The 27,370-nt window shown below is 57.5% G+C and overlaps 1 protein-coding gene across 5 annotated transcripts; it reads right to left on the minus strand.

Moving 5' to 3' along the window:
- Positions 1–3,753: 3,753 nt before the first annotated feature.
- On the minus strand, positions 3,754–27,113 carry MYO1C (myosin IC). 5 transcript variants are annotated; one of them, XM_045070027.1, is made up of 32 exons: positions 26,843–27,113; positions 19,660–19,815; positions 19,411–19,526; positions 18,629–18,827; positions 18,472–18,552; positions 16,835–17,014; positions 16,649–16,747; positions 16,360–16,473; positions 16,201–16,272; positions 15,807–15,926; positions 15,633–15,715; positions 15,358–15,463; positions 15,160–15,240; positions 14,781–14,872; positions 12,471–12,565; positions 12,344–12,390; positions 12,141–12,221; positions 9,621–9,726; positions 9,398–9,515; positions 8,529–8,642; positions 8,374–8,450; positions 7,991–8,059; positions 7,805–7,889; positions 7,546–7,705; positions 7,168–7,251; positions 6,358–6,451; positions 6,205–6,260; positions 5,936–6,071; positions 5,781–5,851; positions 5,592–5,689; positions 5,418–5,517; positions 3,754–4,969 (listed from the first exon to the last, which is right to left on the minus strand). In XM_045070027.1, exons 1-32 carry the CDS (start codon positions 26,915–26,917, stop codon positions 4,943–4,945), a joined length of 3,192 nt encoding a protein of 1,063 aa, XP_044925962.1. In that variant the 5' UTR covers positions 26,918–27,113; the 3' UTR covers positions 3,754–4,942. The 5 variants fall into 5 exon arrangements, with proteins under 5 accessions (XP_044925962.1, XP_044925964.1, XP_044925966.1 ...); XM_045070029.1 differs by lacking the exon at positions 26,843–27,113 and adding an exon at positions 25,854–26,011; XM_045070031.1 differs by lacking the exon at positions 26,843–27,113 and adding an exon at positions 22,701–22,808.
- Positions 27,114–27,370: the final 257 nt, after the last annotated feature.

Below are 27,370 nucleotides of genomic sequence, written 5' to 3' on the forward strand. Positions count from 1 at the left end.
CTCCCCTTCATACATTCAGGATTTGCAGCTATAATGGTGGCTTTTGCCCCCTGATAAACTTGTGATCAACCCTACAAAGAATGTGACCTTCCTGGGGTGCCTGGATGGCTCAGCTAGTTCATAGTCTTTTTCTTTTTTTAAATTTTATTTATTTATTTATTTGACAGAGAGAGAGAGAGCGAGCCAGAGAGCACAAGCGGGGGACTGACAGAGAGACAGGAGGAAGCAGGCTCCCTGCCGAGTGGGGGGCCAAACGTGGGACTTGATTGTAGGGCCCTGAGATCATGACCCTACCTGAAGGCAGATGCTTAACTGACTGAGCCACCTGGGTGCCCCAAGCCTCTGACTCTTGATCTCAGCTCAGGTCTTGATGATCTCAGGGTCGTGAATTCAAGTCCTGAATTGGGCTCCACACTGGGAGTGGAGCCTATCTTTTTTTTCCTTTTTTTCTTTTTTAAACAGTTTATTTCTTTATTTGTCACAGACAGAGATCATAAGTAGGCAGAGAGACAGGCAGAGAGAGAAGGGGAAGCAGGCTCCCTGCTGAGCAGAGAGCCCCATGTGGGGCTTGATCCCAGGACCCTGAGATCATGACCTGAGCCAAAGGCAGAGACTTAACCCACTGAGTCATTCAGGCTCCCCCTACTTTCTTTTTTCTTTTTCTTTCTTTCTTTTTTAAGATTTTACTTATGTATTTGACAGCGAGATGGGGAACACAAGCAGTGGGAGCAGGAGAGCCCCATGCAGGGCTCAATTATAGGACCCTGGGATCAAGACCTGAGCTGAAGGCAGATGCTTAACAACTGAGCCACCCAGGCACCCGACATAGAGCCTACTTTAAAACAAAACAAAAACTGTGCAGAGGCAGACACTAGGGGAAAGCTCTGGAGAAATGTGAAATGACTCTGACTCCAAGAAGGGTCTTGGGGAGGAGAGTATGCTGGGAACCAAGGCAGGAGGCTGGACCTTCCCAGAAAAGTCAGCAAGATGTTCCCAGGGATGACATGCTATAGGACTGCTAAGAATGGGTTGTCTGCTTTGCTGTGAGGTATATGCCGCTCACTACCTCATCCTTTAGGAACACTGCTCACACAGACACCCTTGCGGGAAGGCACCCAAGAGAAGGTGTCAGCTTCCTCACCTCTGTCCTCTCAGAACTGAGAAAGTCAAGAGCATCTGAGGAAGGTTAAGATGCATGTGTGCCCCCCACCTCCCCCAGCTCACCCCTCTCTGGCTCCGCTGTTTATTCTTCCTCATCCTCTGACAAGCCTCCACACTTTGCACTTGCCCTTCCCCCTGCAGGCTCCCCATGGTCACTCCCCCACCTACTTTATATCTCTGCCCCTGTGGCCCCTCAGGGAAACCTTCCCTTGCCTGTGCCTTTGGAACTGTAAACTGCACACCCCCACCCCTGCCACCCCCTTCTCTGCTTTATTTTCCTCCCATCACCTCTAGAACATAAGCTCCATAAAAGCAGGGATTTGATGGTTTTTTTTCTTGCAGTATCCCAAGTGCCTGGCAGAGAGCCTGGCACATGATAGACAGTAAGGAAATCCCAGTGGAACGAAAGAATGGAGAGTATGGGGAGGGGTGGGGCCAGGATGCTCTCCTCCAGAGCCTGAATTAGCCTCCTATGATTGGCAGGTATCTATCTCCCCAGTGGGCCCTGGACTTCCTGTAAGATGTGAGCTGGGGGTGCAAACCATTCTCCATTACCTCTCGAAGGACAAGGTTCCGCAAGTCCATGTGGGTTATGTCTGTGTTGTTACTGGCAAAACATTCTAATTGGCCAGAGAAAGGAGTGTGGGGCAGTCGTAGAGCTAGTAATTGCACTTAGCACAATGCTTATCTTATCTGTCGGCTTCTTGTAGCCACTGTTGCTACCGATAGAGAGTACAAATTATCGTGATGCTTTTATTTTTCTGTAATTGGTTGCCTGGGGCGGGGGGGGGGGCTTGGGGGAGTGTCAAGTCTAGTTGTGTGCACAGGACTGCGTCAAGACCAAGAGAGTCACACATTCATCAGAAACTTCTGCCCCAGATGCTGAATCTAAATGCCTCTGCAGGTATCCTGACCTCAAATTAAATTTCTTCTGGACTTTAACGCCTTCACAGAGGGGCACCTGGGTGGCTCCGTTGGTTGAGCGGCTGCCTTCAGCTCAGGTTATGATTTCAGGGTCCTGGGATCGAGTCCCCGCATCAGGTTCCCTGCTTAGAAGGGAGCCTGCTTCTTCCTCACCCTCTGCCTGACCCTTTGCCTGCTTGTGCTCTCTCTGTCAAATAAATAAATAATCTTTAAAAACTAAAATGAAATAGGGGCGCCTGGGTGGCTCCGTTGGTTAAGCGACTGCCTTCGGCTCAGGTCATGATCCTGGAGTCCCGGGATCGAGTCCCACATCAGGCTCCCAGCTCCATGGGGAGTCTGCTTCTCCCTCTGACCTTCTCCCCTCTCATGCTCTCTCTCTCTCACATAAATAAATAAATAATCTTAAAAAAAAAAACACTAAAATGAAATAAAATAAAAATAAAGCCTTCACTTGCCATTCCTTCTGCTCACAACGCCTCTCCCACTTGGGAAATCTCTTAGCCATCTGCTGAGGGGTTCCGTGGAGGCAGCCTGCAACATTCATTCCCTTTCTTCCGGAGGCAACACTGCTGATCTTTCAGGGAACCCTCGGCTCCCCACTCTTAGGCCACGAGGCAGGTGTGGTTCGTGCTGTTTCTGCCCTGGGGGGTGGGGTCAGGGCTCAGGCACAGGACCTGGGCCTGGCAGGCACATGTCAGATGTTCTCTCTAACTACAATGATTGGGTCAGAGGAGAGCACTTCCTTCAAGCTGGTCCACTGTGAGTTGGTGCTGAGACTTTCGGCTGACTAGAAAAGATGCTCTTTCTCTGCCTCCTACACCAATGCAGCAGAATGAATGGTCACAGCCGCTGGTGGCCGTGGCTGCCTTGCCACGAGCAGAGAGATTGCCTGACAGTGGAGCCCTCCGAGCAAGGCTGAGCCAAGAGATGGCTCTGGACACGTTTCCTGACAGTGTCATTCATGTGCCTAGAAGCAGCCCTACCCTGGGACTGTTGTTAGGTCACTGATATTAATGAAGTCTTTTCTGCCCAAGCCAATTTAGGAGATAGTTGCCACTTGCAACAGCATTTGGAGCCTGTCCTTTGGGACCCGTGCCCCAAGTCATCTTCTATGTGAAGGGTTTGTGACCCTTCTCCCTGATTTGAGCCAGTCACTAGTTGGCGTGCCCCATGGCAGGCCAGGCAGCAACTGGATGTCTTCCCCTGGCCCACAGCCCTGGCCAGGCTGAGCAGCCTGCTGGAGATCATCAATGGGAGAGCAAGACCAGGGGAGGCTCAGTCGTTAAGCATCTGCCTTCAGCTCAAGTCATGATCTCAGGATCCTGGGATTGAGTCCCACATGGGGCTTCCTGCTCAGTGGGGAGTCTGCTTCTCCCTCTCCCTCTCCCCCTCCCCCATTTTATGCTCTCCCCCCCCCACCCTCTGCCCCTCACCCCACACATGCTTGTTCTCCTCCAATAAATAAATAAAATCTTTTTTTAAAAAAGTAATTAAGAAAGTCCATGTTGTAGCTACTGGATACATCCGCTTTTCCTCAGAGAAGAAGCCCTGCCTTCTTCCTTCTGTGGACAAGGCAAACATTCTAATCCATCCTAATTCTAATATAGGACCACTGGCTACCTTTCAGGGGTCCTCTCCGTCTCCTAACATTCATGAGCAGATCAGCACTGGCAAACACATATTGCTTTATTTAGTGTTTCTCTGGATTGCAGAAGTGTCAGCAGTGGGCTGAGACCTGCCCCAGGAGGGCAGAGGCAGTTGGGCAGCTCCCAGGCCCTCTGGGGAGGTGGGGGGAAGCAGCAGAAAGAGGTGATGCCTCTGCAGCTCCTCCCGAAGCCAGCCTCCTCCCCGGGCTCCCAGGATGGGGAGGGGGTCTGGGCCAGGAAAGGCCTGATATCCTTGAACTAGGGCCAAAGTATATAGACAAGGTGTTTGTCATTCTAAGGCATAGACTGGGGCAGGAGTGCTTCTCCCACCTGTTGGCCCCCAAGGGTGATTGCTGGTTAGGGAGCCCCATGCACCCTTAAAATACGAGCCTATCCCTGGGAGAGGCAGTGAGGTGTGCTGAAGACCGGGCTGCAGTCCCGTTTTGCCCCAACCTGCTAGATGAGGGGCAAGTCACTTCTTTTTGTGGGCCTCTGTCTCCTGCTCTGTCCCACCAGGAAGCTAGATTGCATGATTTCTGTGTTTGGCAAATTCTGTGGTCTAAACTCCTTCCTCCACTCCAGGACATCCTCAGGCTGGGGTGAGGATTCTGGAAGGGTATTTTAAGGCAGGAAGAAGGGGGGCGCAGGCAAAGGTGGTCTCAGCCCCCAGCGGGATGTCGGAGTGGGTGGCGAAGGGTATAGGTGGGCAGACAGGTGGACAGACAGAAAGGTGCCAAGGGAATGAGAAGAGGGTGGCCTGGGCAGGAAAGAGGGCACCAGGGCCCAGACTGCCCAACCTCTTGGCTACATTCCCTGCCCTGCTAGAGTCAGGGAAAACACATCCAGTGTGCCTTGGGGATGGGCAAATGGCTTTTCTAAAAAATAGTTTCTTATAAAGCATCAAAAAATCTCAGAGAAAACCTCAGCAAAAGTTCCCTTCTCTCAAATATTTGGCATCAGCCTTGGGTCTGGCATGGCTGCCTCTGGCCCCGGCTTTCCTATTGCTGTGGCCCGGCCTGGCCCACATCTGGGGCAGCTCCCTGGCCCCCGCTGCTCCCTCAAGAGAGGGCTGAGCAAAAGGCAGGAGTTTGTAGGTGGGCTTCAAGGTGTCTCTGGGTCCCTGTCTAGAAGCTCGAGTCTTTGGTAAGTGGGAAGGGGAGGGGGGAGAAGCAAAGCGTTGGGAAGTGGAAAGGGGTCCAATGGCGCCTTCATCACCGAGAGTTCAGCCGTGGGGCCACCTGTGAGCGCAGGAAGAGATACTCAAGTAGTGAGTAGGAAGCGGACAGAGGAGCTCTGGGTACATAACGTACAGTGGTGGTGTGAGGGGTGGGTGCCTGGTGACCTCAGTCTTGGAGACTGATCCTATACTCACATAGGACTCCCCGTCTTGCCCAAGTGGGCCTTGACTCCAGCAACCCCTGAACACCCTTAGGTCTTCCCCACATCCCCATGCTGCCATCTTTGTAACCATCAGCACTGTAGGGGCTCAAAGGGCCCTGTTCTATGAGTCTCAATGTGTAATAGGATGAAAGAGGTAGTTTGGTGCCCCCCGCCCCAGGGACGAAGACCCATGGATGGGGTGCCCAGGCTCTGCCAAGCTGCCAAGGAAGCGTGGCCACTCGAAGCTCACCCTAGCCCTGAGACTACTAGTTGGGAGGCAGGCTGTCACCTGCTGGTGCCACTCACCACAGCCAGGTGTCCATTCTTGGCCTTGGTGATGAGTAGTTCTGAGCCAGGCGTGAAGTCGATGGTGCCATCCCTACCGGGGCCCCCAGCGAAGGTGATGCTGGAAGAAAGGGAATGTGTGAGGGCCACCTGCAGGTGCATGCGTGGGCCCCTCCCCACCCCCAACTGCCTCACCTGCCCTGGTTGATGTTAATGTTGTTCACGCGGTCAGCGCTGATCGCGGTCTTGGTCAGTGTCTCAATCACGTGGTCACTCTGCAGCACCACATCCCCCTGGGAGGTCAGGGGGGGTCAGAAGAGGAATTGGGCCGCCCAGAGTTAAGGCGCACACTGCTGCCCTGCCTCCCAGGCCCCAAAGATGTACCTTCTGCTTGTTGTCCTCCCGCTGCACGTGTAGCACGAAGAGACTGTCACTCAGGCTACTGACGGAGATCCCTGAGGGGGAGGGCAGAGGTTAGGGGTTAAGGGTCAAGGGTCGGAGCTCAGGCCCTCCCTGAGCCACCCCGGGCTCCAACTCACCGGTCAGGTTGGCATAGTCGATCCTCTGCTTGACTTTGGCATCCTCAACAATGACCACGGCACTGGGTGTCAGCAGTAGCTGCCGGGAGCGGGCTTTGTAGCCCTTGCGGTCGTACTTCACCACTGGGACGGCATACTGTGGGCAGTGGGAAAGGGGGGTCAGGGGAGGGGCTGAGGGGGGCTCCAGGGCCACCCGCTGTTCTCTTTCCAGGGCCTAAGCATCCCCACCTCCTCACCACAGGCCTCAGGCTGCAGAACCGGAGTCTCACCTGGATGGGCTCAGAGCCGAGGGCCTGTAGCACTTTGGGGCTGATCTCGTCCGCACCTGCAACCCGGACAGGGGGGCAGGAAGTAAGAGGAGGGGAGAGGGGACCAAGCCGGATGGTGCTGGAGGGTCAGAGCACTGGAAGTCAGGGGCTCACCAAGCCGTGTGCTGATGAAGAGCCTGGGGACACTCTGGGGGTAATTGTCCTTCTTGCCCCTGAAGATCTCACTAGCCACGGCTTTCTGCTGCAGCTGAGAAGGTGAGAGGCAGGGGGAGGTATTAGAAGGGATGGGAACCCTCATGGGGGCCAGAAGGGGCAGGCCAGCCTCAGGAACTGAGCAAGCCTCTTGCTCTCTCTCGGGCCCCAGCACCAGAGGCCAAGCCCTGCCGCCCACTCTCCTGTTGACCCCTCGTGTGCTTTGCCCCCATCCCCAATGACAAGGCAGAGGGCTTCCCAGAAGGGCATGACAGCACTGTCAGGGGCCAGGCTCGACTTTGGGGCTAAGTGTCCATCATACCAGGCTCCTAGGCCCCCAGTATTCAGCCCTAGCTTAGCATCTTGAAGCTGGCCGATTGCAAAACTAGCACAGATCATCTATGCTGACGGGTCCTTTAATAAGACCCCACACTGAATTGCCAAATACAGGCACAGCGGTCACCGATGTCCACCTCTGGTATCATAGCAGGCATTACCCTGATCAGACTGAACCTGCGGTCTTTTCAACCCAGGGCTCTGGGGAGCCCCTACCAGTCCAGTGGCACTGGCGGAGAAACCAGTCTTATCTGCCACCCAAAATCCATTCCAACCTTGGTTTCATACACGAGGACAAACAGGGCCCAGGACCCATCTGAGGCCATGCTGCCCCCCGGGACTAAAGTGCTCCTTCCTGGCCAGCACTCTCCGAGGGGTGCCCACAGCCTCCCTGACCCCCTGGCCGGTCCACGCCCCGCTCCCTGCTCTGCGCACCTGATGTTTCCACTCGGGGCTGATACTCCGGCAGTACTTCCACACCATGTTCTTCATGCACAGCTCCCGTAGGAGCTCCGAGGCCTGAGGGGCACAAATGAGGTCAGGGCAACTGGACGCCCTGGCTTCCTTCCCTCTGAAGATACCTGGCAGATGCCTGCAATGGGGGCCACTGCTGAAGCGACACCCCCGCCACCTGGACAACCCTCTCATTCCTGAGTTCTTTCTCTCGAAAGAGCTCGTTCTCCATGGCCCAGCTCCAGTTCCCCTCCCCTGGGGAGTCCTCCAGATCCTTCTCTGGCCACAAGATTATTGGGGTGCCTCCGCCCCACGGTGAGCGCCTTTGTGGTCCCAAGGTCAGCAGGGAAGGCCACCGACCTCACGCAGGGCAGCCGGTGGCGTAGGCCAGGAAGTGTCCAAGACATTCCGGGGCAGTTGCCGCCGCAGGTTGAGCAAAAAAGAGGTGCGCACGTGGTCCAAGAAGAAGGCATTCTCTGGGCAACGGGGTGCATGGCGCAGGATGAACCCGCGGATGAGCCTGGGGGTGGGGGCCCCAAAGGGGCAGTGGTGAGAAGCCTGGAGACCTCCGCCCCTCTCCCTGCTCTGCACCACCCCCTGGGCCTGCCCCCAAGCTCACCGCCTGATCGTCTGTGCAGCCCACTTTCTCTTGGCTGCCTTCCTCCGGCCCAGCGTTCCCCGCCACCAGGACTGGATGCAGATGGCTGTGGAGACCACAGGATGGCTGACCCTGACCTCCTCACCTCAGTGGCCCACCCTAGCCCCAGACCCTGCCCCTCCTGCAGACCCTTGGGTCCCCCCGAACCTGATCGCTTCACCCTCAGGAATTTCTGTCGCCAGTGAAAGCCCCTCCAGGTGGCCTGGATCTTCGTGGCTGTGGTTGGGAAAGAAAGTCCATTGGCCAGAGCCCTAGGGCATCAGCTGGGGGTCTTGGGTTGCCCCAGCTCACCGAGGGGCATGAATGAGGGAGTGGCCCAAAGAGCGACTGATCAAAAGGGTATTAAGCAAAGAGAGCATGTGAAGGAGAGAAGGAGGGGGCAAAGAAATGAGTACCGCTGGGGCGGGGCTGGAGCTGGTGAGGAGGAGGGAAGCTGAATGTGGATGAGGCAGGGCCCCAATGCAGAGAATACTCTCCTGTTCCCCAGAACAGACCCCACTGGGACAGGAATGGTGGGGCCTCTCTCTTACCCAGGCTCTGCCGCCGGACTTCCAGGGCATCCTCTGTGGCAAACAGGGTCTTGGGGAAGCGGATGAAGATCTTGGTTCTGAAAGGCAGTAGAGATCAGCCCCTGCCTGCCACCCCCGGGTCCCCCAAACACTGGGGACAGGCAGGCACCACTCACCTGCCCATCTTGTACTCCTCTGGCTTGTAGCCCAGGTGCCTGACCAGCACAGCCACCCCGTCCTGGGGCCGTCCTGCCCATGTGGGCCATGTCTCCGGGCACAGTGACTTGTATCTGGGGACAGGAGGGGCAGAGAGATACACCCCCCTTCCAATCAATGCGCACCTGCTGGGTACTCCCACCGCAGCCATGGAAAGCCAGGGAGTTCGCTCTGTCACCACACCCATTTAAAAGAGGACGAAACTGAGGCCACAGGGCTAGAAAGTGTCAGCGATGGAATTCACACCTGACTGACTCCCCAGTCCCTAGCTCAGACGAACCACAATGCTCCTGTATCCTTTCTGAGCTAATATGAAACCCTGTCCTCGGGCGCCTGGGTGGCTCAGTGGGTTAAGTCACTGCCTTTGGCTCAGGTCATGATCTCAGGGTTCTGGGATCGAGTCCCGCATCGGGCTCTCTGCTCAGCAGGGAGCCTGCTTTCCTCTCTCTCTCTCTCTGCCTGCCTCTCTGTCAAATAAACAAAAAAGAAAAAAAAAAAAAGAAAGAAACCCTGTCCTCTTCATAGGCTTCCCCATCTCCTCTGGTGACAAGCATGTGGATGCCTGCCTGTGGATCCCCAACCAGGTGCTCTGTGAGAACAGGGCTGGAAGGAGTCGGGGCTGGGGGAAGGGACCTGATGTTCTGTCCACCTAGTTTGATAGCAGGCTTGCAGAAGGGAGGGGCCCCTGGCATCCGTCCCACAGCGGTTCAGAAGCTCAGTGTCCTAGTCTCCGAAATGGGGCTGACAATCCCTGTCCCACTCTCAGGATCTAGAAAGCTCCTAGCCTCCTACTCCCTTTCCCACACACTGAGCCAGGCCGTACCCCTACCTCTGCAGGAAAGCTTCATATTTGCGGCGATAGGCAAAGCCGGCTCTGCGCACGCGCAGGTTCTCCATCAACCCTAAGTACTTCACCTGGTGCCGGATCAGCACTTCGTCAAAGCGGCCTGGGGGAGGGGTGACAGGGTGGTCAGCGGACCCTCACAGATGGATGGCCCATCGCCTCTGCAGGGGAGACCCGGCTCTTGGTCTCCGGGGTGGGCGGGGCCTACCGGGCTGTTTGGCGTCGTTGGGCTTGATGCAGCGGACATAGGCGGGCTCCTTGGACTTGAGGATCTCCACCAGCTGCAGGAGGCTCATCTTGAACTGGGTGGCAACCTGGCCCGCCAAGGTGAAGGAGAGGTTGGCTAAGGCCTTGGATCCCTGCAGCTGCCCCTCACTGGGCGAACTGCTGAACCGTGCAGAGGACCCTTCCTGGAGCATAGCAGTGCCAATTCCCACAGCCACCCTGCGCCCTGCTTCTTTCTTCCTTCTGCCGGCCCTCCATCCCAGTAGAGAAAGGGGCCAGACTGGACTAAGCACTTCAACTTGGGAACCTCACTCCCATCTAAAAGCCCTGCTCATGGGGCGCCTGGGTGGCTCAATGGGTTAAAGCCTCTGCCTCTGGCTCAGGTCGTGATCCCAGGGTCCTGGAATCGAGCCCCGCACTGGGCTCTCCGCTCTGCGGGGAGCCTGCTTCCTCCTCTTTCTGCCTACCTCTCTGCCTACTTGTGATCTCTGTCTGTCAAATAAATAAATAGAATCTTTAAAAAAAATAAAAATAAAACCTTGCTCGGGGGCACCTGGCTGGCTCACTTGGTGGAGCACAGGACTCTTGATCTCAGGGTTGCAGGTTCGAGCCCCACGTTGGGTGTAGAGATTACTTAAAAAAAAAAAATCTTAAAAAAAAATCATTAAAAACCCTGCTCAGATCTCCCCACAACCCTAATTCTACATTTCCCTTTGATGCCTGCTCTTGCTCGTTCTAGAATTTCAAGGCCACATTCCTTAACAAAGCACCTTGCTCCTAGGCAGCCAACCTTTATCTCTGCACACTGCTCGCCAGGACCTCCAAGGGTCTCAGAACTGTGAGAGCAGCAGACCCGTCAAGAGATCTGCAATCCCACTAATGACAGAGGTGTATGTCTCGGGGTACCAGAAGCATCGAGAAGGGGCAACTAATCCAGTCTGTGGTGCAGGGGACATCAGAAAGGCCTGTCTAGACATGACCCTTGGGCTGAGATTTAAAGGATAAGTAAGAAATAGCCAGAAGGAAGAGAGGACAAAAAGGTATTTGGGCAGAGGGACAACCTCTGCAAATGTTCTATGAACCCAGGGAGCTAAAAGCAGTGCAAGGACCCAGGTGGGGAGTCAACCAGATAGGATTAGAGAGGCAGGCAGAGGCCAGTATCATGACAGGGCTGGAAAGTCACATTAGGGAGACTGACTTATCCTGAGGGAAAAAAGGGAGCCAGTGAGGAATCTGTAGTGAGGGAAGAGCAGGCACAGATCTGCATTCTGGACTATCTCTAAGGGCATCTGTGAAGTGTGGGTGGCAAGGGCAGCTAGGAAGCCAGGAGGGCAGGGAGGATGGTAGCTGGCTCAGGGGTTAAGGGGAGGGGCCGAGAAGGAGTTGAGGAGTACTCAGGCAGCAGAAACTGCCAAGAGCCAGCAGCGATCTAGATGAGGGAGATGGATGTGACTGAAGAAGTCACAGAGGTTGCCCAGGTATCTGGCATGTGGCACTGGGTGGAGGGTGATCCTTGTCTTGAGTTAGGGACACAGAAAGAACAGGCCCATGGCACTGTGCCATCAAGGGCCCATTTTAGACCAGTGGAGTCCAGCTTGCCAGGGAGCTGCTGGTGATCAGGACATAACACGAACCCGCAGCCGCTGGAGAGGCCCGGACAGTGCTGCCTGTGTCCTCCCACCACGGGAGGATGTGGGGTACACAGCAAAGAGCAGAAGCCTGGGGGTCAGACGCTGGCCACCCACGGTCTCCACACCTTCCCTGCTGGCTTGTCTGGGCCTGCAAGCTTCCACGGCTTCCACCTCTGACACAGCATCTGGGCCCTCCTCCTGCCATACCCCACAGCCACACCTCTGCCCCAGGCTCACTGCAGCTCTCCCAGCATCACGCACCATGGGCCACACCTGCCCTTCCCAGCTGCTTTCCTCGATGATGTCACTCCCCTGTCTCCTAGTCTTTTCGGGGCTCTGTTGGTCCGTGCTGGGCCCCTCGATGCCTACAGTGCCCTCCCACAGGTCCCTCTGACAAGCACCTACTCTGTCCCAAGTTATCTCAGATGCGTCCTTTTCTAGGAAGCCTTCCCTGACCACCAATATACAACCCCCAACCACCAGGCAATTTGCTGTTCCCTATTCTGTTTCCCAAGCACCCTGTGTGTATTGCTATGAAAGCACCTATTCATCTTGGCATCCTAAGTGCCTCGTAACATCTGATCCAAACGTCTGCTGAGTGGGTGGATGGACACCAGTGCCCACGTACAGACAAGTTCCCGCAAGGACTCAGGTGTGCCCACGTGGGTCTACGGTTAGGGCCAGGCACGCTCAAAGCAGCACACATAGACGTGCCCCCGGGCAGCTGCCAAGATGCAGACAGAGGTGTACCAGTGAACAAACAGTGCCCGTGCACACCGCCAGCTCCTGGCTCACGCAGGCACACATCCACACATCCCCAAACACACGTGCATACACACACACATGCCCCTCAGGTCCCACAGCCTCCACACCGTCTCTGGCCGCTTCTTGTCGCTGAGCTCACTCCGGTCGAAGCATTGGCTCATGATGGGATTTTCAGAGCTGCACATGGTCTGTGAGGGCAGAGCATTGGGGGGGGGGGGGGCGGTGGTCAGGGCGTGGGGCAGGCAGGACAGATTCCTGGAGTGGGGTCAGTCGTGCCCGGACCCTAATCCCTCTCCCCAGTCTTCCTCACCTCCTTCAGGTTCCGGAAGAGAAGGTCATTGTTTTTATCCAGAAACCCTGGGACAGGGGAGCAGACGCAAAATGAGGGAGAGCTTCTCTCCCTGCCCACTGGAGGGACCCAGCTCAAGAATCCTCACCGGTCACGCTGTAGGTCACCTCTCCAGCATAGTGCAGAAGGCGGAACTCCCCACGTTCCAGAGATTTCCGGGTCCGCTGATCAGCCAGCTTGTGCCTGGGGAAGGAGAGGAAGCTACAGACTGCTGGCCTGAGCCATGCCCCCATCTGCTGAAGAGGCTTGAGAGGAATGAGGCATCCGGGAAGGAGCAGGTACGCCTGGGGCCAAGCCATAGCCCTCACCACCAGGCGGGAGACAGGATGAGCCATTAGCCTCCCGGCACAGAGACTGTCCCGGAGGCTTGGGGAGGCCTATACCCTTACCCAGGGTCCCACAGTGCCAGGAGCAGGCCCTAAGCCTCCACACTCCTGGTGCTCGCTGGCCAGAGGGCTGCTTTCATTGCCTAGGGCTGTTGCATGACTCTGCTCAGAGGGTTGAGCGCTGCCCACTACATTTTAAGAATGAAATCCACCCCCAAAGATCACTTAAACCTTAAGCATGTTTCTATCCTTTAACCCATTGTCTACTTTTTTTTTTTTTTTTTAATTAGACAGAGATCGCAAGTAGGTAGAGGGGCAGGCAGAGAGAGAAAGAGGAGGAAGCAGGCTCCCTGCTGAGCAGAGAGCCAGATGCAGGGCTCAATCCCAGGACCCTGGGATCATGACCTGAGCCGAAGGCAGAGGCTTTAACCCACTGAGCCACCAGGCGCCCCCGACTGTCTACTTTTTTTTTTTTAAGATTTTATTTTATTTATTTTATTTTATTTTTTTTTAAAGATTTTATTTATCCACCTGACAGATAGAGATCACAAGTAGGCTGAGAGGCAGGCAGAGAGAGTGAGGAGGAAGCAGGCTCCCTGCTCTGAGCAGAGAGCCCGATGTGGGGCTCGATCCCAGGACCCTGAGATCATGACCCGAGCCAAAGGCAGAGGCTTTAACCCACTGAGCCACCCAGGCGCCCCAAAAGATTTTATTTATTTATTTGACAGAGATCACAAGTAGGCAGAGAGGCAGGCAGAGAGAGAAAGAGGAGGAAGCAGGCTCCCCGCTGAGCAGGGCTCAATCCCAGGACCCTGGGATCACGACCTGAGCCGAAGGCAGAGACTTTAACCCACTGAGCCAACCAGGCGCCCCCCCCCCATTGTCTACTTTTAAGGACTATTCCAAGCAACTAACCAGAGAGATATAAGCAGAGATTTAAGGCACAAAGATGTCTGTGGCAGCTTTGTTACCCAGCAGAAACCTGGAGGCTGGCCATGGTCCCCCAGAGGCTGGGGGATCCGTGAGTTAGGGCCACTGGAGGAAGTGTTTTGAGGAAATTTTTCGGTTTGATTATACGGGAAGATAGTCAGGATATAACATGATCCTGAACCTAAGACACAATAAGTTCTCAGCTATAAAGAAAAAAAAATGCCATATAGAAAAAGGCAGGAAGGAAATGCCTCAAATTGTTAAGAGTGATGACCTCTGGGTGACAGGATAACTAGCGGCTTTCACACACATTCCAACTTTTCTCTAATGAGCAACATTATGTTTGCAATCTGAAAAGGTTTTTCAGGGGCGCCTGGGTGGCTCAGTGGGTTAAGCCGCTGCCTTCGGCTCAGGTCATGATCTCAGGGTCCTGGGATCGAGTCCTGCATCGGGCTCTCTGCTCAGCAGGGAGCCTGCTTCTCTCTCTCTCTCTCTCTCTCTCTGCCTGCCTCTCCATCTACTTGTGATTTCTCTCTGTCAAATAAATAAATAAAATCTTTAAAAAAAAAAAAAATGAAAAGGTTTTTCAGATACAATTAAGCAAAAAATGCTCTGGGCTTTGGCAGTCCACCAAGTCCACTCAGGCAGGCCTGAGTCCGAGCTTTGTGGCTTACTGAGCACGGGATAACCTTGGGCAAACGGCTTCACCTCTTGGAGCCTCAGGAAAGTGGAGAGAGCACCCCAAGTCAGCCCTTCCAGGGTTGCGTGGGGTTAGAGGAGGTGAGCGGAAGAGAAGCAGCGGGACAGAGCTGGGACACAGGTGTGCTTGCTTCTCTTCTTCCCCTTTCGACTTGAGGGGATTCCTTAAAGAAAAAACCAACTTCCAAATAAGGAAACTAAAAAATCTGTTTAAGAAGTTTCCTTCTTAAACAGGAATCAAGAGGGAGCCACGCTCCTCTTAGCTTCTCACATTGTGGATGCCCTGGCTGTGGCTTTGCATGTCCGTCCTCAACTTACACCTCCCCTAGTCATCTCCTTGTGGCCAGTGGTTTAGGACCCTGTGTGGGGGTCTCACACTTCACAGGCTCTGCCCCCAGGGGGCCCTTGTCCCTAAGCTGCTTTACCACCCTGCTTACGCTTACGTCAGGAAGTGTGGATGGTGCTTGATTGTGTCCTCCAGCTTCTCCAGGAAGGTCAGATCTGTGGCCTCCCCTGGGCGCAGACATTCCTCATCCTGGGGGTGTGGCAGAGGGCGAGGGATATATCAGGGAAGGAGCTGGAGAGCACAGGAGGCTCAGGAGCAACGAGCCAGGAAGCATGGATGCAGGGGCCCTGGGCAGCTCGTGCAGAGGCTTATAGACCAGGCTGGCCCCTCACTTCACCCTCCACGCACAGCCCTGCCCTGTCCCGGCTCAACACTGAGCTTGGGCCCGCTGTGGACATGCCTAAGAGAATGGGGCAAGGAGCAGCACCCTCCCACCCAGCCTTCGACATGAGGCCTTGGAGGAGCAGAGGACTCACCAAAATGGAGATGATGCCCTTGAACTTCTCCTCCACCAGGTCACAGATGATCTTATTGTTGAAATATTGGACAGGTTCCCACTGAGGGGCAAAAGGGAAGGAAGGCATCATCCTGGGGTCCTAGGACCTCTTCCAGGAGACCCCAGTGCCTGGCTTCCTACGGGGTGTCCCCAGGGACAGCTGCAGGCTCGCACCCACCGCGATGCCCTCTGCCTCATATTCCTCCTGCTCCGACTTGAGGGTGAGCTCAATGAACAGCTGCTGCAGCTTCTCGTTGCAGTAATTGATGCAGAACTGCTCAAAGCTGCAAGGGAAACAGAAGAGCTCATGGTAGGTTGAGGGGGACACAGGACCAGGAGCAGCAGGCAGACTGGACGAGGTCTCTGAGCAGCTAAGGGAGGACCCGAGGTGGCTGGGGAACATGAGGTGGGGAAGAGGGGAGGAGAGAGAGGCAGGGGAAAGGGGGTACTGACCTGTTGTGCTGAAACACTTCAAAGCCATAAATGTCCAGGAGCCCAAGGACTGTGGTGCTCCGCCAGCTGGGGCTCTCAGCATCCTAGGGCCAAGAGCGTGGGTCCCCGTATTTGACGGCTCCCAGCCCCAGGCCTCCCTGCTGTTTCGGAAGCCACCCCAGGCCAAGCCCTCACCTTGGAGGCCAGCGACCTGTTGATCTTCCTGACCAGCCAGGTGAAAGTGCGACTGTACACAGCCTTGGCAAGGGCGTCTCGCGCATATGCAGCCTGTTCCAGGTTCAGTGGGCTCAGGAGCTGCCGGCCAAGGGGAGACGGGAGAGGAATGCTGTGGACCCCTTTCCATCCCTCTCTTCTACGCACTCAGCCTCAACACCAGAAACCCGCAACCACTCTGTCCTCCCCACCCCTGGTGAGCCTTACGGGTGGGGGACACCAGGGGAGGCCATGGTGGCCCCATCAGAGGGAAGAGGTTTTAGGGACCAGAGGCCTCATTCCCGGAGGCAGGAGTCTTAGAGAGACCTGGGAGCACCCACCACCCTGCAGCCCTGAAACAGAGGCCCGGCCTCACCTCCTCTCCCTTGGCAATAATCTTTCTGTGCGTCAGGGCTTCCCGCAATGTGGGGCCGTCCACGCCGAGCAGCTGCGGGGAGGGGGTGGGCACAGTGAGCGTACACGCCTCCTGGCCCCCACTGCCCTGCCCCCCCCTTTCCTCAGCCCGCTCGCTCACCCGGGTCAGGTACTTGAGCTGGTTCTCGGTGGTGACCTGGGCATTGCTCTCCTCATCCGCGGCAAAGTGGATGTTGCCCAAATGTAGGACACTGGCCACAATACTGAGCAGGTCCTGGGTGAAGAGGGTGGGGGCACGTGCCGGGGGAGTCACAGGAGGGGCAGAGAGCCCATGAAGGCCACTGATGGACTGTGGGCAGGGGGGTCCAGTGCCTGAGAGAAGTAGTGGGCTACAGAAGATTTTCAGGGCGTAGAGGAAGGAAAGGGAAGGTCCCCAGCACTGGTCTCACCTCAACCTCCTCCTCAGTGAAGTCAATGACTGTCAGAGCCTTCCTGACCACCTTCCAGTCACTCTTGTCATTGATGGAGGAGACTTTGGCACACTGGCCCTGTGGGGGCAGGGAGGGCGGAGCCGAGTTAGCGGCTGTGGAGCCGTGCACCTAGGGGGCCGTCCGCCCTGCCTGCCTGCTCCGCACCTTCACTAGGTACAGGTAGCTCTGGGGGTTCCGGTCCAAGCCCAGCCTGCGCAGCATGTCCTCCTCGCCGCCTTCCAGCAGCTGGTAGAAGACGTGGAAGTTCCTCTCGCCGTGGTTCTGGTGCACCACCCGGGACTTCTCCAGGAGGTAACTAAGGATATGGCCGCCCACAGGCGCACCCTGTGGGCAGGCAGGATGTGGCGACTGTTCAGGGCACCTGAACTTCCCCTCAGCTTCCCCTCCTGCCTCGGCACTACTGGCCGCTGATTCCAGCGCGGCCCCTGGCTGCATGGACTCAGGTGAGTCACCCCCCTCTGGCCTCACAGTGTTCTCATCTAAGAAATGGGGGCAGGTAGCCCCACTGACCAGACCTCTCCCCTTGGCTGCCCGATGGGCAGCTCACACCAACGGGCCTGCAACTGAACTCCTGGTGTCCCCCTCCTCAGACTAGCTCCTCGCTTCCCCTCTTGCCTGCTGGCCACTCTGCCCTTCTAGGTCTGTGGGCCAAGAAGTTTGCTGTCCTCTAGGAAGCCTCAGTTCTCTCTAACCTCATGTCTAGTCACACAGCTCATCCTGTTGCCGTCACCCTCAAAACACCCAGAGCCTACAATGCTGCCACACTCAGTCTCAGTCCTGTCACCTTGACGTAATAATCGTCAGCTTCCTAGCTGGTTTCCCTGCTTGGCCTGCTTCTCCTATACCATCTACTCTCAACAAAGCACCATAGGGATCTCTCTGAGAGAAAAGCCACATCATAACACGCTTCTGTTCCAAACCCTCCAGTGGTTTCCCTCCTACTCAGAGTTTTTTGTTTATTTCTTAATTTCAAGTTTTTATTTAAATTCAAGTTCATTAACATCTACTCAGAGTTTTGTTTTTGTGGGGTGGTGGTGGTTGTTGTTTGGCCGGTTGGCTTTTTTGAGAGAGAGGGAGAGGGAAAGAGAAAATCTCAAGCAGACGCCCCACTGAACTTGGAGCCCGTTGAGGGGCTCACTCTCATTACCCTGAGATCATGACCTGAGCTGAAATCAAGAGTCAGCGCTTAAATAAGCCAGCCAAATGGCCTCTACTCAGAGCTTCTGAAACAAGTTCTCATAAAGATCCAGAAGTGCCTGTACCATCCGGCCTTCTCTCCTGTTCCTTGGTGCCTTGCTCACTGGCCTCCCTGCTGTCCTTTAACACACCAAACACCCCCAACCCCAACTTGTGCTGACAAGTCCCTCTGACTGAACTCTCTCTCCCAGGTTATCTGCCAGCTCGCTACCCTGCCTCCATCAGGCTTCCCGCCCCTCCCCCCAATCAGGCTTTTCCCAAACTACCACCTTCTCAGTGAGTCTCAGTGAGGTCTCCCCTACCTGCCTTATTTAAAATTAGCAACTGCCCCCACCCCTTATCTCATTTTATTTTTTGCCATGGCACTTGTCCTAAATTACATTTTTCTGTTTAATGCCTATGTCTCTGGAGGCAGGATTTTTGTCTGTTTTGTTTCACTGCTGTACCACCAGCACTTGGAATAGCACCTAGCACACAGTAGGCACTCAATAAAGATTTGCTAGTACCAAAAGCCTGGCAAGTGGGCACCTACCAAATGGGACTCCCACTCCCCATGCCCCCTGCCCTGACACATCCACGGGTACCTTGAAGTCAAACTGCACATCCATGTACTTCCCAAACCTGCTGGAGTTATCGTTCCGGAGGGTCTTGGCATTTCCAAAGGCCTAGGAGCGGAGGAGCAGGTATGAGGGATGTTTGGCATTGCCCCTTCCGCCCCGCAGACCCTTGCTGTCCCCTCACCTCCAGCACAGGGTTGCTCTGCAGCAGCCGGTCACGCACAGCACCACCCCTCTCCGGGGCTGGGCAGGTCTCGGCGTAGAACTGTAGCAGTCGCTTGGTGGCCTCTGTCTTGCCTGCCCCGCTCTCCCCGGAGATCATCACCGCCTGGTCCCGGCGCTCTGTGCGCAGTGCCCGGTACACAGTGTCAGCCACCGCGAACCTGGGGCAGAGGCTTGTTACAGGAGCTCCGGTGGGGAGACAAGATAGGAAGGGGAGGTGGATTCCCGTATCTGATTGGAGTCACCTATAGGTGAGGTTTGGGGGGGACCCTCAAGGGCATGGGTCAAGGGAGGTCCTTCCCAGTTGAAGATGGGGATCACTAGCACTCTCAGATGGAGGACGGAGATCACTTAGGGGTGGGGGTCCTAAAGGTCATTTAGGTAGAGGTTGGGGTTGGGAGGTTCCTCAGAGGTGGGAGTCAGAGAGTCATTAAGGTGGGGGGCCATGCCCAGGTAGAGCTGGGTGAGGAAGGAGTTAGGGGTGGGAACTGGGGTGGGGGCTGGGGAGGTCCCACCCCAATGGTGTTGAGAAACTGATCTTAAGTGGGGATCAGGGTCACTCTAGGGTGAGGGATTATGGGACCCGTCACACATGTAAATAATGGTTCATCCCACATGGGAGGTTAGAGATATTCTAGAGCGAGGGACATGTGGGAGGTCAGGGGTATTCTAGAGCCAGGGTTGTGTGGGGTCATCTTAAGTGGAGATGAGCGGTCACTCCTGGAGAGGTTGTGGGTCACTCACAGGTGGGGCGGCACCTCGTAGAAGCTGACACCTCGGTAACGCTCCATGTGCTGTCGGCTATAGATCTGTAGGTCCCGGTAGGGGTTGACAGAGACCAGGACGGGGCCAATATAGGTCTGGGGGTTGGAGGAGGAGGGTCAGAAGTCTTTCCAAGAGGCTCCTGAGACCTCTTTCCCCCTCCACCCTGTGTCTGTGCCCACCCCCCAGTACCACTACCCCCGGCCCCGCCTCTTCCCATGCGGGCCTCACATAAATGAGATTCTCCCGGAACCGTCGCCGCAGGTTCTCGATGAAGGCAGCCTCACTGGTGAAGTTCTCCAGAAGCACGAAATCCTGTACACCCACCCGGTCACGGGCCGTCAGGGCACTCTCCATGGTTACCCGCACCCCGTCACTGCCCAGGGCCTATAGGGAACACACCACGGGAGAGGGTCAGAGCCAGCAGGGTAAGGCACGGCTGCTTCTCCTCCACCTCAGCCTGTGGGACGCAGAGAACACCCAAGAGACAGACCGTGCTGGGTACAGTGGGGCTGGGTCACAGCAAGCTGTGGAGGGCACATGGAATGCTGAGGACATGGGTCACACAGAACAGAGACCAGGTGGGACACATGGGACCCGGACAAAGGACCCTGGGGCACAGAAGATCCAGAGGACATGTGAAGTAAGGCCACCGAATCCAAGCAGGCTCTGCTTTTGTGCAGAGAAAAAGGGGTCATGAGGAGAAATCCCTGTAATAATCAGAAGAATGCTCTGTTGACCTTGGACAAATCCCCTTCTCCCTCTGGCTTGCTTCCTCCTCAAGAAGGAGGAGTTGAGTTAGACCAGGTGACCTCAGGTCCCTTAGCTCTGGACCACGTGTGACAGGTGCTCTGGTGGACAAATGGCTCAGAGTAAATTCTGCAGGCAGGGTGGGGCCGCCTCTGCCACCCCCGCCCAGCAAAATCTCCAGGGGCAGAGAGTTTAGGAACCAAGCAAGAGGCCACCCCCAGACCACATGAGGGGGATTCCCCCCCAGGGGGCCTCCCATCCCAGTTGGGATGGGCACTCACCCCAGAAGCTGGGTGGCGGGGGCTCCTTCTCATAGCTGGGCCACACCCTCTCCTCCAGCTGCCAGACTCCCCAGACACTTTCCTCCTGAGAGCCCCAGAAGCCTCAAGGGGGTGGGGGTTTTACCACGGAAAGCCCATCTGCCTCCAGAGCATACAGGCTCAAGGAGGCCCTGGAACCACGCCACACTCTTCAAACGGGGGTGGTGGGGGAAGGGGGGACTCTAGGAAATCGACATGAAGAGTGTCAAGGGTTGGAGAAAAACAAGGTGGCGGTGGTGGGAAGGGGTGAGGATCCCACAGAGGCCACCAATTCTCCTCCAACCACACAGCACCCAGATCTCCGGTTTGGGGCACCCCTCTGGGTCTGGCCTGCCTCTCCCAGGCTTATCCCTCCCCGCCTCCCCCCCCCCCCCATCCTGTTCCGAAGCTGCTGCCAAATCTGGCCGAAGCTCCCGCCCCCTTGCCCTCTGAGTGACGGGTCTCCGTGCTCTCAGCCCTCCCCGAGGGCTCCTGGCCCGGCCCTGGGTCCGAGCGCCCCGCGGCCCTCCCTGCTCCTGCCTCTTTCCCCTGCAACTTTCCGGGACGTTTTTCCACCCGAAATTCCTGGGCCGCGCCCGCTTCCTGGCGGGGCCCAGGCGGCGCAGCGAGGCACAGAGGGACGCCCGGGACCCCCCGCCCTGCCCGCCACCTCCGCTCACCGACGCCCGGTAGCGCATCCTGCCACGCCGGCCTGGCGCCCTGCTCGGCTGCCCGTGCTCTTCGTCCCGGGCTCCGCGGCGGCGGCGGCGGCGGCGTCAGCGAGGGAGGGGCCGGCCCGCCCCCCGCGCCGCCCCCTCGGCGAGCCTCAGGAGCGCGGGACTCCCCAGCGGACCCCGCCTCCCTCGGAGTTCGGACTCGGACTTGAGGGTCCCAGTCCAGCTGGTGGGGGTGGGACAGGAACTAGGGGGGGGATCTCGGAGCGGGGGCGGAGGGGGGCGGGGCTCCCCTCCTGGCAGGGGCTCCGCCTGAGTCAGGTTTTCCAGGAGGGACGTCGTTGGTTCCAGGGTGGGGCCCGGAACCCGCACGGCGGCCGCGTCTATACGGACCCGGAACTCACTTCCGGGCCGTGTCTACACTACGCATCAGGCCAGGCGCGCGACGAGGGTTGAGTCCAGTGGATCCTGGAGGAAGCAGGATTTCCCTCCCCCCTCACCCCAATCTCGAGTCCCGGGAAAGTTAAAAATAGATCGAAATGTCCAAATACGGCAGGCGCGCCCAGGCGGGCGGAGCCTCGGTGCGGGACACTGTCCACCCCTATATACTGTGTCTTTAAGCCCCAAGAAAATCTCTCTAGGTTTCCCAATCAGTACGGAGCGAACACCCAAGAGACAGGGACGGCCACAGGGAGTCCGCCGAACGCGGTCTGTGTCCTGCCCCTATGGAAGTCTCATTCCCATCTGGAAAATGTACGTCCGAATTCCAGCATTTGGGGCCTATACCCTTCTCCCCTATCCCAGACACCCCAACTAAGGCCTCTGTGCCTCAGGGGCTCCTCAACTCTCTTTCTCCTCTGGAGGGAGCCTCCCTCTCTGGTCCTTCTGGATCCCCCAGGACACCCTCCTTCTCCCATACCAGCCCCGAGCAGCCGCACCCTCACTGGGATCTTGGAGGCGCTTAAGGAGCGAACTCCAGCTTAGATCCCACCTCTAGTGGAGGTGGTGATGGCTAAAAGCCTTTGATGCTTGCAAAAGACTGGGCTATTTCTTACAAGCAGTATGACTGGGAGCAAGTCCTTCGACTTCTTAGAACCTCCTCTTCATCCTTAAAATGTGGCTAATATCTACCTAAAAGGATGGTTGAGAAGGCTGAGATAAAAGCGCTAAGGCACTTCCCCGTCTCTCAGTAAGCACTTCCCTCTCTTGGCCTGATACTCATCCCACACGCGTTTGGGACAGACCTACTAAGAGCCAGGCCCCGGGCCAGACCGGACACACTTCTTATGTAGTGGGGAAAGCCCCTCAGGCGTGTCTGCCAGTTACGAGGAGCTCTAGAGAACTTCACCTGTTGCCCCACCCGACAGAAAAGGAACCTGAGGCGCAGTACGGCGGACACTGACTTGTCCTAGCGCGGGGTGGAGGGTGCGGGGAGGCAGAGTCGGGACCCAAAGCTCCAGCGCGCCCCTCCCTCCTACCCAGGCCTCCCTCGAGAGCGGAGTGAGGCTGCGGCAGGTGCGGGCTGCAGCCTCGTGGGGAAGCTCATTACCTCGAGAACAACAGCCCTGCCGGAGCCAGGGCTCGGGGGACTCCGCGGGGGGTGGGGTGGGGGTGGGAAAGGCACCAGCTGGGAGATGGAGCCTTCTGCAGGGGCGAGGGGACTGGGTGCGCAGCTGGGAGATGGGTGGGAGCGGAAGGCAGTGGTATTGAACGCCACCCACGGAGGCGGGCTCAGGGAGGAAGGGGACGCCCTCCGCTGTGCCCCCGGTTTTAAAATATAGAAGGGAGCGGAGAGGGGGACTCTGCCTGCAGCCCACCCAGGGCGGGGAGTGCCTTAGGGGGCTGGGGGAAACGAGGTCGAGCGAGCCCCCACCACAGCACAGCTCCCTGCAGTGAGGAGGGGGCACCGGGATGGCACTGCGGCCGCTAGCGGAGAGGAGGAGCTGAGAGTGGGCGGGGCTTCGCGACCGCAGAGGCCGCCCCGCCCGCTGCCTCGTCAAGCGGCTGGAATGAAGGGAATCCGCGTGCGGAGGGGTCCTGCCGGCCACCCCCCCACACACCCCGAGCCGCGCCGCCGCATTCCCGGGATGCCCGCTGGCTCCCCCACAGCCGCCGCCCAGCGGCGGAAGGAGGGGGCGTCTCTGCAGCCGGGCGGGCCGGAGGGGCGGCCCTAGCCCCGGCTCCGGCCGCCGCCCGCTCCGCCTCTCTGGTCCCGAGCGCCAGCCCCGGGGAGGGGGGCCGGGGGCGGGGAGTCGCGGGTGTGAGAGACGCTGCGACCCAGGCGGCAGCGCCAGGCGCTTCCTGCATTCTCTGCGCTGTTTTACGGTATTCCCTTCAATGCCCTGAAGCCAAACCACGAGCTCTGTGCTATTACCCTCCTCCTACAGATGGGGAGACTGAGGCTGGGCGAGGGCATGACTTGCTCATGATCCCAGGACTAGTAGAAGGAGGGGTGGGATTGGAACCGCGAACGCCAGCACTCACAGCTTCCGTAGAGCTGCCCCACCGGAGAAAGAGGCTGGTGGATTTCTAGGCTTCTGCTTCTCGGTCAAGGTTAAGTCGCTACCCTGCCAGGCTGGGACCTTCCTCAGTAACCCCGTGACTGCAGTGCCCAGTATTAAACCCTGTCGGTGTTGTGTGACTGTTGACATATAAGCCTTGGGAGTAGCAGCTAGGAAGTGGGCACTGTTTTTGGGCTCCCAGCATGGCTCTGCACCTACGGGCTGGCGGCAGGCTGGGGAGAAGCCATGGCCACGTGAGTGAACCAGGACTTATTTCCCAAGAGTACCTCTGGGTCTCCTCCCACCCTTGTTGTTTCCTGTAAAGGCAGGACCAGCTGACCTGGTCGTCCAGTGCCCTTTACCTAGTGTGAGCCAGGTGCCCTCTGGCCTGACATCTGGAGGAGTCGGGAAGGCAGTGGGCAGCCTCAAATGTCCAAAGGTCCTCAAAGCACCATGCGGGTCTGAAGCATTCTGAGGACCATCAGATTTTTCTAAAAGCTGATCTCTACTGAGGCAGCTTCATAGCCTATTGGAGAAGCAGAAAGAACCAGAGCCTATCTCCCCCGCAGCATAGTACTGGGCACAGAACAGGTGCTCAATTTATATTTACCAAATATATCTTTTCTTAGGTCTGGGCCCAGGCTGCCCCAATAGGGGCTGTTTCAGACTCTAGGGAACTGTTGCGAGGGGCAGTGGAGGTGAAAGGTGGGGACTAAAGGTGGAGACCTTCCCTGCTCTCTACCTGATTGTTCACAGGGCCCTAGTCAAGGGCTATCCACTCTAGCTCTAGAACCATGAGCCTTTGGCCTGCCAGACACTTCGGCCTGGGGGTCCAGCAGAAGTAAACAGGGCACCTTGCCCCCTGACCTCTCCTCTTCATTCAATATCCTATACGTAGAAAGGAGGGGGGCACCTCCAGATAATCATCACCATCTGACATCAAAAAGCCTCTTCCCCTCTCACCATTACTCACACCAAGGAGTCACCACCTGCTAGAACCTTCCCTCTGCTCCCCTCCTTCAATTCTGCTCCTGGATCAGGCAGCAACCTCCAAACTGCCCTCCCTGCTTTCTTTCCTCCAATCCGTTTTCCCACGACAGCGTATAGTATTTACAAATGCATATCCGATCAATTAACATCTTATGTTAATAGAGTGTAAGTTTATAGGGCACCCTTCCGTGTGCCAAGCCCGTTCTTCACACCCAATGCTTCTTGCCAGGTGCCTGCATATAGACTCCAGCAATCCCGTGTCCTCAGTTTACCCCAGTGTGCCTGTGTTCTTGTGTGACCCCAGGTGTGGCCCTCTCCAGTCCCTTCTCTCCCCAAGAGTCTCTCAGCACCACGCACAGCAAGAAGGGTCTGCTCCCGCCCCTGTCACACGTGGCTCTCTCCCTAAGCTTCTTGCCTTTGCACCTGCACCTTTCTTGGTCCTGCGCAACCTTCTCTCCTCACTTGACTGACTCTTAGTCATACTTGAACACGCAGCTCAGGTTTCACCTCCTCCAGAACCCCTTCCTGCCTCCCCCAATGCATAGCCCCCTCCTTATCGCATCACGCTCTAATTGCCGGTTTTCTCATCAGTTTCTCCCAGGAGACAGCTCCCGCCAGGGCGTACACCCAGCCCGGCACACAGTAGGGGCTCGGGAATCCCTCGTGGATGCCCGTACGAATGAATGAATCACAGAGCCCAGAGCGTGCCAGGAGTTGAACAAGGCCGTGGGCCAACCATTCATTCTCTCATTCATCTCGGAGACCCTGGCCGCCGCACTCACAGGCTCCCAGACGCGCGGGGAAACTGGCGCTGCCGGGCCTGGGATGGGGGGTGGGAGGGCGGAGTACGGGAAGGGGCGGGGCGCAGGCGGCCTCTCCGGAACCCAGAGGCAGAGCCTGGCTCTTGGAGGGGCCCGAAGGGCGCCCAGAGTGCCTGGGTCCTGCGACCCCAGCCGCCCCTCCCCCACTCAGGTTATCCGCAAGTAATCTAAGCCTTCACGAGGCCGAATTCTGGGACCCCGCATAAGCTAAGCCGGGGTCGAGCCTCGGCCCCAGCGATCTCCGGACCGGCGACCCCCGCCTCCCGCACGGCAGCTCCGGCCTGGCTTGGCGCCCGGCCGCCTGCCCTTTTCCCCTTCCCACCCGCCAGCGGAGCCCTCCCGGGACCACGCGGCTTCTGCCCGCCCAGCGCCGGCGCCCCGCGTACCCACCGGCTCGGCTCTTCGGGTGCGCAGGCGGGGGCCAGGTTGGGCGGCGTGGCCGGCGCCTGAGTCCGCGGCCCCGGCACGCTCTCCCCGCCCAGGGCCCGCCCGGGGCCGGGCCGCTGCCTTTCGTCATCCCCAGCAGGGCCCAGACCCGGGCGCGCGCGCGCGCGCGAACACCCCGGCCCCGCCCCGGGCCAACCCTGGCCGCGGCCCTCCGCCCGAGTCCGCCGAGACTTGGTGCCGCTCACTGTGCAACCAGCTCCCCGGACGGGGAGCGTCACGGTCACACACACGCAGACATTCGCAGACACGCACACACACACTCCCTCCTTCCTACACGCACAGAAACACACACACACACACACACACACACACACACTCCCTTCCTCCCTTCCTCCCTCCTCCACACCCGGCCCCCGTAGCTGCAGCGCTGGGTGGAAGGGTGCGTCTCCTCATCTTAGGGCCCCTTTGAAGCCTCAGAGCAAACCGAACGCTCTCCCCGCCCCCGCTAACTCGCCCCACTTTTGCCAGGCTAGGTCAGTTCTTCCCCATTTGTGACTGTCTCCCTCGCCTCTCCTTCCCTGCTCAAGCTACCGCTCTGAGCTGGCCAGTCCTAGCTCTTCGGGCCAGAAGAGACTGGAGGCAGGCACCGAGCGTGTACTATGCGGCTGGAGCATTACATACACCACCAGTCCTTTGGCCTCAGAGCAGTCCTGTCACCTAGGTGTTATGCCCAGCGTTGGGAGGACCAGGGAGATGGAGGAGGAAGGATTCAAACCCAGATCCCTCCTTTGAAAAATCCTGCTCTTCGAGGCACTTAAACTCTTACCCCTTCCTTCTTCCATTTATCCCTTCTTGTCCAGTCTGTTCCTGTCCCTAGGATCAGAACCCCTCCCCACTGCTCACCGCTTTCCTGAGGGGTCTGCTTGAGGGAGCTGCTGGGCCCTGGGAAGATATTGCCACCCTTTCTCCCCGCCCGGAGCATCCCAGCTTACAAGCTTGCAGGGCCTGTGGGGGTGAACCACGCGGATGATCTCCCCAGTGGGGATCAGCTCCACTTGCAGTGCCATCCTGCCGGTGGAAAGCCACGGTGTGCGCTGAGCGATGGGGCCACGGAGCAACGACCTGCCCGCCCACTGGCTCGGGCTGCTCCCTGAGCCAGGAATCTGGTCTCACACTGGGATGGCCACTTGGTTCAGCTTCAACTCCAGCCCCAGGGGAGGTGTCTGGTCCAGCTCCTCAGGACACAGCTGGAGCAGCCCAGGTCTGATTGGGAGGCCTCTTGGCCCAGCGGATTGGAGCAGGAAGAGGAGGGGCTGAGGGACTGAGGAAATGCCTGTTGTCCCAGGTAACCAGAGAGGCTGATACAGCCACTCCTGAGGGACCCTGGCCTCCAGGTCAAAGGGTGGGAGGTCTTTCTGCCCAACAGCTCTGTGGCCAGGCCTCTCCTGCTGCTCACTCACTGGTGTCAGGTGGAGCCCAGTGATCCACCAACCAAAAGGCACATCCTACCCGAAAGCCAA

Source organism: Mustela putorius, unplaced genomic scaffold (assembly GCF_011764305.1).
Source record: "Mustela putorius furo isolate JIRA1106 unplaced genomic scaffold, ASM1176430v1.1 tig00003962_pilon_pilon_pilon, whole genome shotgun sequence".
Classification (NCBI taxonomy): domain Eukaryota; kingdom Metazoa; phylum Chordata; class Mammalia; order Carnivora; family Mustelidae; genus Mustela; species Mustela putorius.

Excerpts from the sequence above, each read along its gene's own strand:
- MYO1C (XM_045070027.1), bottom strand. The coding sequence starts at position 26,917 with ATGGCACTGCAAGTGGAGCTGATCCCCACTGGGGAGATCATCCGCGTG. Across the intron at positions 15,464-15,632 it reads GAAGTGTTTCAGCACAACAG|CTTTGAGCAGTTCTGCATCA; the intron begins GTCAGTACCCCC and ends TTTCCCTTGCAG. Across the intron at positions 15,241-15,357 it reads ATGAGGCAGAGGGCATCGCG|TGGGAACCTGTCCAATATTT; the intron begins GTGGGTGCGAGC and ends TTTGCCCCTCAG.